Source organism: Esox lucius, chromosome 7 (genome assembly GCF_011004845.1).
Source record: "Esox lucius isolate fEsoLuc1 chromosome 7, fEsoLuc1.pri, whole genome shotgun sequence".
NCBI lineage: Eukaryota > Metazoa > Chordata > Actinopteri > Esociformes > Esocidae > Esox > Esox lucius.
Window position 1 is genome coordinate 1,214,354 of NC_047575.1, and position 12,524 is coordinate 1,226,877.

Below are 12,524 nucleotides of genomic sequence, written 5' to 3' on the forward strand. Positions count from 1 at the left end.
TTTAAGGTGCCAGACGGGCTATTCTGAGTATTTCACAATCTGCTCAGGTAATGGGATTTTCACGCACAACCATTTATAGGGTTTACAAAGAATGGTGTGAAAAGGGAAAAACATCCAGTATGCGGCTGTCCTGTGGGCGAAAATGCCTTGTTGATGCTAGAGGACAGAGGAGAATGGGCCGACTGATTCAAGCTGATAGAAGAGCAACTTTGACTGAAATAACCACTTGTTACAACCGAGGTATGCAGCAAAGCATTTGTGAAGCTACAACACGCACAACCTTGAGGCAGATGGGCTACAACAGCAGAAGACCCCACCGGGTACCACTCATCTCCACTACAAACAGGAAAAAAAGGCTACAATTTGCATGAGCTCACCAAAATTGGACAGTTGAAGACTGGAAGAATGTTACCTGGTCTGATGAGTCTCGATTTCTGTTGAGACATTCAGATGGTAGAGTCAGAATTTGGCGTAAACAGAATGAGAACATGGATCCATCATGCCTTGTTACCACTGTGCAGGCTGGTGGTGGTGGTGTAATGGTGTGGGGGATGTTTTCTTGGTACACTTTAGGCCCCTTAGTGCCAATTGGACATCGTTGAAATGCCACGGCCTTGTTTCTGACCATGTCCATCCCATTATGACCACCATGTACCCATCCTCTGATGACTACTTCCAGCAGGATAATGCACCATGTCACAAAGCTTGAATCATTTCAAATTGGTTTCTTGAACATGACAATGAGTTCACTGTACTGAAATGGCCCCCACAGTCACCAGATCTCAACCCAATAGAGCATCTTTGGGATGTGGTGGAACGGGAGCTTCGTGCCCTGGATGTGCATCCCATAAACTGCAAGATACTATCCTATCAATATGGGCCAATATTTCTAAAGAATGCTTTCAGCACCTTGTTGAATCAATGCCACGTAGAATTAAGGCAGTTCTGAAGGCGAAAGGGGGTCAAACACAGTATTAGTATGGTCTTCCTAATAATCCTTTAGGTGAGTATATGTTTCCTTCAACTTTTGAGTTTTTAATAACATTTTCAGATTTGACCAAAAATTTCAGCAACCACATCAAGGGCCGTAAAGTTTACATATTTATGGATTCACTGCGCTTGTCTCCATCTAAGAATACAGTTAGGTCTGGAAATAATTGGACACTGACACCATTTTTTTTATTTTGGCAGTTTAACAAAATATCAAGTTACAGTTAAATAATGAATATGGGCTTCAAGTGCAGTCTCTCAGCTTTAATATGAGGGTGTCAGAATTGGGGACTCGAGTCTGAGACTCGGACTCGAGTCGCACTTAAGTCGCACAAACAGCTGACTTCAGACTTGACTTGCGACTTGACCAAAAACACTTCACACTTGACTTGCGACTCAACCCAAAAGACTTTAGACTCGATCTTCGAAACTCATGAACAAACTGTTTTCAGCAATTATTGCTTTTTCATTATTTCTATTTTCTTCTATTGGCGCATATACGTTGGGGAAGTGTATGATGAGCTGCATGTCCCCTGCCCTTTGCCATACTGTGCAACATAACGCATGTGTCACGGTCGTGGGAGGAGAAGAACACAGTCGCAGAGTAGAGGAATTGAAGATAATCCATGTTTAATGAAATAAAAAAAGGACTCCAACAAAACAAAAGGCAGCAACCAGTGACGTGGGTTTAACTGAAAACATGCAAACCATAATGAACCACACCAACCTGGCCAACAAACTGAATTGAAATAGGGTCCCCAATTGGAGGCAATAACCAACACCTGCCTCCAATTGGGGAAACCAAAAAAAAGGATTAGAGGTGGCCAGAGGCTAGGGGCACAGCCAGGACGTGACAGTACCCCCCCCCAAAGGAGCGGGCTCCCGACCGCAAGACCGGGACGACCACACCCGGACAGGCGGAGGCTCAGCGCCCGGAGCTGCCGGCACAGGCCGGGGAGGCGGAGCCGCAGGGACAGGCCGGGGAGGCAGAGGGCCAGGAGACGGGAGAGCCGGCGGAGGATCGACAGCCGGCGGAGGAGCAGGAGACGGGGGAGCCGGCGGAGGGCCAGCAGCCGGCGGAGGAGCAGGAGCCGGGGGAGCCGGCGGAGGGCCAGCAGCCGGCGGAGGAGCAGGAGCCGGGGGCCACCTCCTGTCCTGTCCTGGCTATGCCCCGAGCCCAGCGCAGAGATGGCTAGGGGCACAGCCAGGACGTGACAGCATGCGCTATGCCTATGTGTGCGCCAAGGTTATTATAGTTTAGCATTTTTTATTAGTTTAAATTTTTATTTTGTTTTGACTCTTTGTTTTCAAATTCAGTTTAGTTTTAATTAGTTTTTAAAGTGGGTTTGCTAGTTTAGTTCATTTATTTTGAAAATGCTTAGTTTTAGTTTAGTTTTTATTAGTTTTAGTGTTAGCTTTAGACTTTTTTTGTAATATGGGCTATTTGTAAGGCAAGATTCAAAAAAGGTCAGAAAAAGTATTGTGTAATAATAACTCAACAAAAACATCATACAATTTATTGTATTAAATATGGTTCACGCCTTCACAAAATATACACATTTAACACCCTTAGAGGCTGTAAACACCAGGAGTCAGGTCAATTACCGTACCGCATATTCCGTTTATTACAAAAGCTTTTGGAGACAAGTGTCGCCGCACAATATCTAAGGATCAACATTCAACAGATAATTTTATACTTCTACTACGCCCAAAAGATAGAGTCGTTAAATTCACAAAACAAGTGTGCTAATGGTCCAGTTCCAGTTCTATTCCTTATAAGGATAAACGCAAACATCTTCTTGTCCCCTCCTGGTTTCTGTCTGGTCTGTCCGACTATGTGTGTGTGTCTCTGACCTGTGACCTGTTTCTCACAAAACAGACATACTAAATCTTTCTCTCCCCGGCAACCGCTTAAACAGGGTTTCCTATTCTCCTACTTGCTCCTTCAGTTTCAGCTCATACTACAAACATTTAATATTTTGTTTCATTGGTTACAACAGCTTATAACAGTTCACTAACTTATACAATCAATACATCTACATTGGTTACAACAGCTTACAACAGTTCACTAACTCATACAATCACTACATCTACAATTCCCCCTTTTGATCTCTCCCCAGAGAGATCACCCCTATTCGCCAAGCTCCAGTTCTCCCGGGTCATGCTGCTCCAGTAGAGGCATCAGCATCCCAGATGGCGATCCTGGAGCCTTCTCAATGGCTGTAGAGATCACTCTCATGGCAAGCCCTCTTATGCATGGGATACAACAACACCCACAAGTAACCATTATAGCACCAAATGTAGCAAGCGATAAAAGAACAGACATTATCAAACCTCTCCACTGGCCGAACATCGAGATCATTCATTCCTCCAGCGGATTATCTATCCCAGAATGCTCGTGCATAGTTCGTGAGAGAGTCCTAAGGCCCTGCAGCGCCTTAGCAACCGACCCGTCCGGAGCTGTATTGTTAGGAATGAAAGTACAACACATGTCCCCAAACATCGCACACACCCCGCCCTTCTCTGCCAATAACATATCGAGGGCTATGCGATTTTGCACCGCCATCAACGAGGTGGGACCCAACTGTTCTGACAGGCCCTCAACCGCATCACAGGTCAAATTAGAGAGACGTAAGACATTATAATGTACATAGTTAATGCGGTCTACATTCTTGTTTGGAGTGACGGGGAACAAAGCGGACAGAATAGGAATATTTTCAAATCCTGCCGCGACTTGGTCTGCGAGTTTAAATTCTTTGGGGACCCCTCTAGGGACCCCTATCGCATCTATATAAGTTGGGGAGTCCACAGTGAGGTCGAATGTATCACGTGAACGACGGCCTATTACATGTCTATGCCGGCGCTGAGTAAGGGCATCGCTCCTTTTTGCCTGGAGTGCTTTAACTCGGTCACCTATCAGCACTAAGGGTGCTGCTAACCGTACCATCGCACATACCCCCTGGGTGCCTGTTGGGATTCTTACCAGGAGTCGGGTGCCCCCACAATAGTAATACAGGCCAGACCGGGCCCAGGGTCCGATAATAGATCTGCTCTGAATCGTAACATTACACCACTGCAAGGGGATCTCTCCAACGTTTACCACGGGTTTCGGACTGGTGAAGCGGAAACAGGTATATACCCCTCCCCCTTTATGGGGAGTGAACGGTCCCGCCCTGGTGTCGTTAGCTATCGGAGGAAACACCCTTGCCAGGGTGATGCAATTCACAGGGGAAGTGCTATGTGTAAGAGCTAACATACACTGATATCCCCAAGGGTCCTCTGAATACAAAGGAGCCGGCTCAGTGTATAGCTGAGGTCGGGCGGCGGCACAGGCCACACAGGCCACACAGTCCCCTAAATCTTGTTCTTTGGCATTTTGCAACATCCAATCAAGCCAAATATTACTCTTGTGATACCCCGTGGCTTTCTCGATCACCTCTAACGTTTTCAATTTGGTATAGTCCACCCCTACCACTTCCCCCGGTTGCACCTTACCTGCTGAGGTGTCCACAGTTCCCGTGACTGCCACAGCTGGAGAGCTAGTGGTCGGCGCCCTAATGTTAATCTTAATAAACGCTTTGGTGTCAGTCCCTGCATGCTCCACTCCGAGAACCAAATATGTCTTGTCCGCGCCTCTGTATGGAGAGGTATCCCAACCTCCAACAGACAAGGTAAGTGGATTCTGGGAGGAGCTGAAATCTCGTTGGAACTTAAACGAGCTCCACATAGTGGCATTCGGTCCCCACGGGAGTCCGGGCTGCCACTGTCCCGTATACGCTCGGACCTCGTCCCATACCGGGCACCACCTCTCACCCGGCAGACGTCCCATCAGGCCACACATCCTATCTACATCTGGAGTGTGACACACATACAGGTTGTAATCCCTCCACAAGCCATTATATCTCCCGCAAGCTATGACCGAGCATAGGTCAAACGTGAAAGCAGTATGTGACCCTTTGATATAATCCAATTCAATACCCCCTCCCTGCATCAGGCAGGCGTCCTCTTTTTGTGTCCCCTGCCTTCTCGCTGTGGAAATGGAGACTCGACGCCAGCCAGGAAAACCTGTAGCAACATACAACACACATCATTATTCCACCAATTCCCATATACCATTTCATTCTACTATCATCTCCCCAGACCTTTCTCTGTAACCCTGTCATCTTGGTACGAGTGGTAGCAACTCAGTGTCCTATACCCCCTTTTGTTACAGTATTCTTCAGTTCTTTCCCCTAAGAGTCTATTCCCCTGACGCCATCCTTTGTCTCCTTCACTCGCTCGTGGTCCCGCCGTGTCCTGGGGTCCGCTCCTGGCACCGGTCCAGCTGGTGTTGGTCCTCCTTCCGTCCACGCTGGGGAAAGCTCCTCCTTCCCGGTTTGGATGAGGTCCGTTAACGACCTTCCTGGCTCCTGCGCTGGTGTACACTGGCTCCAATGGTACCAGGTCTCTCCTTTGTCCCTCAGGCGGACCGCATGACTCGTTCTCTCCACCACCTGATGAGGACCCGTCCACCTTGGCTCTGACCACTTTCGCTTGATGACCTTCAGCAACACCCACTCCGCCTGGGGCAGGTTCTGGTCCAGCGGGTGCAGGTCCCTCCTTTCTCCGACTCTGTTGGTGAATTCTGAAACGAGAGCTCGCAATTCATCAAAATACACTTTATGGTCTTTGGGCCACTTTTCCCCTTCCGGGACCGCAGGCCCCGCGGTTGGTCCTGGAAACTGTCTCCCCGTCAGCAGCTCGTATGGGGTAAACCCCGTGGTCTGATTTAACGAGCATCGAATCGTCATGAGTGCCAGTGGCAGTGCATCCACCCAGTTCAATTTAGTCTGTGCACATATCTTAGCCAACTTGTTTTGGTTTTGGTTTATCCTTTCTACCTTTCCCTGAGACTGTGGATGGTACACAGTGCCAAAAGCATGTTTTAGGCCCAATAAGCTCTCTACCTTCTGTAAATCACTGTTCTTAAAGTGAGTCCCATTGTCTGACCTAATTTTCTCTGGGAAGCCGTGTCTGGGAATGTACTGGTTCACTAAACACTTGATCACTGTCTGACTGTCCTCCCTTCTTGCCGGCCAGGCTTCTGGCCACCCTGTGAACATGTCCACACACACTAACATGTAACGGCACCCCCGTACTGTTTCCCCCATGTCCGTGTAGTCTATCACTATCTCTTGTCCAGGCCTCGTTGTCATGGGGAACGCCCCCATCTCAGGTTTGATCGTCGGTTTTGGGTTGTGGTGTGTGCAGATGGTGCATGTCCTAGTGTAGTTACGTACCATGTCTACCATAAACGGGTGCCACCAATGGCACAAGTTCCTCAACATCTGTGCTGGCCCTACATGGCCCAGCCCGTGGGCTTCTGCAAATTTATCTCCCCGCATGGCTGGTGGAAGTATTACTCTACCGTCTGGCCCTCTCCAGAGCCCGCTCGTCTCTGTTGCTTCTCTCTGTTGCACAATTGTTTTCTCTTGTGGGGAAGCCCCCTTTTGATGTCTCACTAGCCCGTCTCTCTCAGGGCCTTCTCCCCACCCCACTTCCTCTTCTGCTCTTACCACCATCACTTGCGGAGTGTACCCTGCTGCCTGTTTTGCTGCTGTGTCTGCCGCTTGATTTCCCTAAGCTACTACACTATTTGAATTATCGTGTCCTTTGCATTTTATGATGGCTACCTTTTCGGGCAGGTCTAGGGCCTCAGCTAGTTCTCTCATCTCTGCCTCGTGTTTAATCGGTTTGTCTCCTGCTGTTCTAAACCCCGCTTTTAACCACTGTCCTAGCTCCACGTGCGCTGCGCCTACTGCGTATGCCGAATCTGTGTAAATGTTTACTCTTGTTCCCTGGGCCAGTCTGAGGGCCTCTATTAGTGCTCTAACTTCTGCTCTCTGGGCTGATTGCATCCCCTGGAGCCTCTCTGCTTTCAGCGTGACTAAACCCTCTGGTGTTAGTTTCACTACCGCAAAGGCCGCCCTCAGCCCGTCTCGTTCGTGTCTGAAACAGCACCCATCAGTGAAGAGGTCCTCTGCCCCTGGGAGGGGTTCTGCCTCCAGATCGGTTCGGGTCTTACTCTCCCTCACTACCTGTTGCGCGCACTCATGTGGTAGCCCCGTCCCCATTCGGTCTGCAATATTTATCCCTTCATGTGTGAAAATCTAATTTGGAGCCCCGAGAATTTTGCTTAGGTGTTGTTGCCTGAGGGAAGTCATAGTGAACATCTGTGAATTTACATACGCCACTACAATGTGTGTTGTGAGTATCTGAAGGTGATGCCCCATCACTATGTGTGCGCATTTTTGAATGAGTCTCGCTACCCCTGCTGCATGCTGTGTGCAGGTGGGGTGCCTTTTTTCGGTTTTGTCAAATCCTACGCTTATGTACATAAGGATGTTCCTATCTCCCCCTTTTTTCTGAAACAGGACCCCGTTCATGACTTGTCCAGTTTCAGAAACATCTAGAAAAAAGGGTTTTGTGTAGTCGGGAATTGCCAGATCAGCTGCAGTGGCTAGTTGTTGTTTCAGCAAAATGAAGGCCTGGTCGGCCAGGCAAGTCCAATTGAGAGTGGCTTTAAGTACGCATTCCCTGCTCCTTACCTAGCGCTCTAAGTGGCTCTATGAGCCCTGAATAGTTAGGGATGTAATTGCGGCTGTACCCCATGAGCCCCAGGAATGATAGCATTTCCTGAACAGTAGTGGGTTTAGGATGGTGGAGGATGGTTGTGCGTTGAGCTGGGGAAAGCCCCGCTCCCTTCTGCGAGATTACTCTGCCCAGAAAGGAGACCTGCTTCCTTACCAGCTTTTCTTTTGATACCTTGAACCCTTTCTCTGCCAGTCTGGTGAGGACCGTCATTGTAGCTTGGATGCAGGCGGCCACCGTCGGGGCCGCCAGCAGCAGGTCATCTACGTACTGGACCAAAGTAACCCCTGTCGGCAGGCAGCATCCCTGCAGCGCTTCTCTCAGTACCTGGTTGAATATACCAGGGGAAAGCGCGAACCCCTGTGGTAGTCTCGTGTACCGCCAAAAAATATCACAAAGTTCCTCTGCTAGTGGGAGACAGAAAAAAGCGTTAGACAGGTCAATGCAGGTGAACCATTTTTGATCCGGGGTCAAATTAGTGAGTGCTACATACGGGCTAGGTACCGGTATAGTGGGTGTGAGTTAAATGTTGTTAATAGCTCTGAGATCATGGGCTATACGGTATTTCCCTGTCCCTTTCTTTTCTACCGGGAGGATAGGTGTGTTCCACGCGGAACCTGACTCCTCTAACACCCTTGTGGTCCACAAACCATTCAATGTCACATCTAACCCTTCCTCTGCCTCTGGTTTGTGTGGGTATTGGGGCAGCCATATGGGCTCTCCCGGTCCGATTTTAAAGGTGACCGGTGGGCAATCGGTGAGCCCCACGTCCGTGGGGCCCTTGGACCACAGTGAGTCAGGTAACTCATTAAGTCTGGCTGTGGCTACAGGGTGATCCATCTTTTCCCTCCCATGATCCCGAGTTATCTCCCTTCGCTCTAAACATATCCACGGCCTCCACTTGAAGTCGGTGTCCCGTCTGGTAACGTGACCGTTAGTCCATCTGGAGAACATAAGATATTAGCCCCCAGTTTTATCAACAAGTCTCTCCCCAATAAGTTCACTGGTGTGTTTGTCAACACCACATACGGATGGCTGAGGGCCTGTTTACCCAGTATCGTTTTAAGAGGAAATGTCACGGGCAAAGTCTGTCCCACTCCTTCAAACCCCACAACTTCCACTGTCTTGGAGGATAGTAGTCCTGTGACGGGAGGGGCGGTGATGGTGGAAAAAGTGGCACCCGTGTCAACCAGAAAGGGGAAGTCCTTCCCGTCGACATTCAGGGACAGCATAGGGTCTGCCCTTCCCCCGCTGTCCCCTCCCCGTAGACCGTCATTCCTGGTCCCACCCTCCCTCATAAGAGAGTGGGTATTGTCCAGGTGCGCTAGGTGGTGGGACGGCGTGTGGGTTGGGAACTGGAGCTGCCCCTTTGTTTGGGTATCCTCTGCCCCCTGCAGTGTTCTGTGGGCACTCTCTGGACCAGTGGTTCGGGTCACCACACGTAAAGCAGGCTCCGTATGGGACTTGGGCTCCTGGAGCCCCTCTGCCTCTACCCCGCCCCCTCCCCCTACCATAACCTCCCCTCGGAGTCCCTGATCGATAGGGCGCGGTGAATGCCCCCCAGCCACTGTGAGGTTGGGGTGCCTATGTGGGAACAGGGTATAAATCGGGTGTGTCAGGTTCTCCTGAGCCCAGGGCTGCCATCTGTCTGTGTTTCTTTTTCCCTTCATTCAACCTCACTTTGGCTTCACCCAGCTGTAAGCGCAACAGGTTCTCTTTCAGTCCCTGTATCTGTTTGTCTTTCTCTGTCTCCTCATCTTTAGCCCTCTGTAAATGATGCACTATGTGTCTTTCCCATACGTGTGATTCACTACCCGGCAAGTCAGGATTTGCCATCATTGCCTCTTTTATTTCCTCTGGAGGTCCCTCTAAGACCGCCCTTCTAAACCACTCCTGCTGCAGACCCCCCTTCCCCGGGTGGTGCCCTGTGTGTTTGGCTTATGTGTCTTTACATGCTTCTAGATACTGTCTAGGGTGTTGTTCTTTTTCCCAAGGTAACTTGGGCTTCGGGGCCCCAGAAATCGTTCCCTCAGGACCATGGCTATGCGCCCGACCACCTGACTGAAAGGGGTGTTGTCAGGGCTCCGCCTAGTGGAGGCCCCTTTTTCTATCTCAGTCATAGCCTGGGCGGACACGGCTCGGGCGGCTACTGCCCTCCAGTCCCCCAGTGCCAACATTTGACCAGCTGTGAGTTTATCAAATTGTGACAACCATAGTCCATCTCCCTCTCCCATCGGGGGTAATTTATCTACCAATGCCTGTACGTCTCCCAGCCCCAATGGTTTATATCACGGTTCGCCGCCTCCCACTCTACAGAGAGGCAGCTGAAACCCAGCACACCCAGCTTCCCCTGCTTGTGACCGTGTATACATTTTATTTTGAGTCTTTGAATTGATGGTGTAGTTTATGTTCTGGTGGGGGCGTACGCGGCAGAGGGTATACGTCTGCGTCTCCCTTACTCCAATCTCCACTACTGTCTGTGTCAGGGTCTTTGTCTGAGTCAGTCCATCTCCCTACTGCATTGCCCTTGAGTACCACCCGTCCTCTATGTGAATTCCCTTTGTTCTGCCTAGTTCTGGTCCTTCTCACTGTGTCACTATCGTCCGACCCCGACCTTGAGTCCTCACCTAACCTGCCTTTAGTACGGCCTGACCTTCTCTTTATGGCCCCTGTAATCTCATCCTGTTTATTCTTTCCTAGTCGCCTCCCCTTCTCACTCCTTTCTTCGTATCTCCCGTACTCTCTTACTGCCCTTGCCTTGAATGGTTTCACCTCCCCCTCAGTGTCTGTTTCGCTCTCTGACTCCGCCTTCCTACTCAACTTTCTCTTATCTTGCTTTCCTGTGACTTGAGTTATGGGCTTGCTATTCTGTGTGTCTAAAGACAATATACCACTCTCTAAACGTAACACTGGATATAATGGTGCCTGGTCTGTACCAAGCCCCAAGTCATCTTAATATGCTGGGGGTTCTATCTCTCCTCCCTTTTTCTCCTCCTTAATTTTCTGCACCTTTTTCTCTTTGTTCAAATGGTCTACGCCCTGACACCACACTGCTAATTTACACCATTCTTTTCTGTGCTTTTCCCATTCCTTCTCCTTTTCTCTATATCTCCCTCTCTTGACCAAATTTGCTATTTCCTTCTTGTTTCTAACTCTATCTCGATTTTTGGAACACTCCTTCTCCTTATTCCACAAAATAACATGTAATGGTCTCCTTTCCTCCATCCTTAATCCTGCCTCACTCACCGCTTGTCGCAATTTCTCTTCTATCCCTTCTTTTTCTTTCTGAATTGGGTCCATCCTGCCTACAACAGTCATTACATTTGCCACCTGTATCCCCAATTGTTTCCACTTTCCTGTGCCTGGACCCCACCCATCGTCATCAACTTCTCTCTCAAACTCCCCGTCCATTTCCGCCTGACTTACGTTACTGTGAGTCCCAGACTCAGAATAATTAACAAATGATTAACAGGTCCCTGACCCAACACATTTTGGGACTTAAACCCAGTTCTCTTATAAAAATTCGGGGAGTTCCAAACTCCCTGGGCCTCTAACCCAGCTGAACGGGTCCCTGACCCAACACTTTTGGGACTTGAACCCAGTTCTTTTATAAAAAATTCAGGGAGTTCCAAACTCTAACCCAGCTGAACCTTTACACACAATAAGTATTTCGAGGTGCCCCTACGTCCTCGGGACTCTAACCTGACTGGTTGCCAAGACTCTAACTCGCAACTCTCCACCGTCCCCGTCGGGAAGTGGCGTAGGGTAGTCAACCCCAGAACCCATACCAATTGCCTCGCCCTCCTGAATTTAAACCAGTATACCAATACGTTTTCCACAGGTTCAAAATTTTGTTCATAGCCAATATGCAGATTTAGATATAACAGGCTCTGCTTACCTTTATCATGAGCCGGCTCTGAACCTGTGAATCTCGCGTAGGTTGTCTGGACCAGATCGAATTCCTTCTCCTCTTTCCAATCCCGGACGAGCCCCCAAAGTTGTTGAAGTCTAACACTTCCCCGAGTTGGTTTGTTGGAAAGGAGAATAAAACACCAGGAGTCAGGTCAATTACCGTACCACATATTCCGTTCATTACAAAAGCTTTTGGAGACAAGTGTCGCCGCACAATGTCTAAGGATCAACATTCAACAGATCATTTTATACTTCTACTACGCCCAAAAGATAGAGTCGTTAAATTCACAAAACAAGTGTGCTATTGGTCCAGTTCCAGTTCTATTCCTTATAAAGATAAACGCAAACATCTTCTTGTCCCCTCCTGGTTTCTGTCTGGTCTGTCCGACTATGTGTGTGTGTCTCTGACCTGTGACCTGTTTCTCACAAAACAGACATACTAAATCTTTCTCTCCACGGCAACCGCTTGAACAGGGTTTCCTATACTCCTACTTGCTCCTTCAGTTTCAGCTCATACTACAAACATTTAATATTTTGTTTCATTGGTTACAACAGCTTATAACAGTTCACTAACTTATACAATCAATACATCTACATTGGTTACAACAGCTTACAACAGTTCACTAACTCATACAATCACTACATCTACAAGGCCTACCAAATTCACACCCCATGGAAATTCCTTTATAACGTTACCTCTATCAAAATTCACACGCTGTACCAAAAATCTAATGTTACACATCTTCCAAACAGAATTCACACTCTATACAAATACCACAGCTGTACAATTTTCACACCCTATTCTAAATTTATACAATTGCCTTCTGCCTACTCATCTGGATTGAAGCAGCAAACATTCAGTGTAAAAGTAAATTATGACATAACATTATTTAATATTTGAATCACAGCTTATAGTGTTTTGACATCGACAACCCAAACTTGCGACTAGTTAACTTTCTAATCGCTTCTCGGGTAGACATTAACACACTGAC

The 12,524-nt window shown here is 48.5% G+C and overlaps 1 protein-coding gene across 3 annotated transcripts in view; it reads right to left on the reverse strand.

Moving 5' to 3' along the window:
• Positions 1-3,319: 3,319 nt before the first annotated feature.
• Positions 3,320-12,524, reverse strand: part of st6gal1 (ST6 beta-galactosamide alpha-2,6-sialyltranferase 1) — a 177,040-nt gene continuing 167,835 nt past the window's right edge. For all 3 annotated transcript variants that reach the window (XM_029120794.2, XM_029120795.2, XM_029120796.2), the window contains exon 10: positions 3,320-5,055. In XM_029120794.2, coding sequence (XP_028976627.2) covers positions 3,353-5,055 — 1,703 coding nt within the window. In that variant the 3' untranslated portion in view covers positions 3,320-3,352. The remainder of the gene's footprint in view (positions 5,056-12,524) is intronic.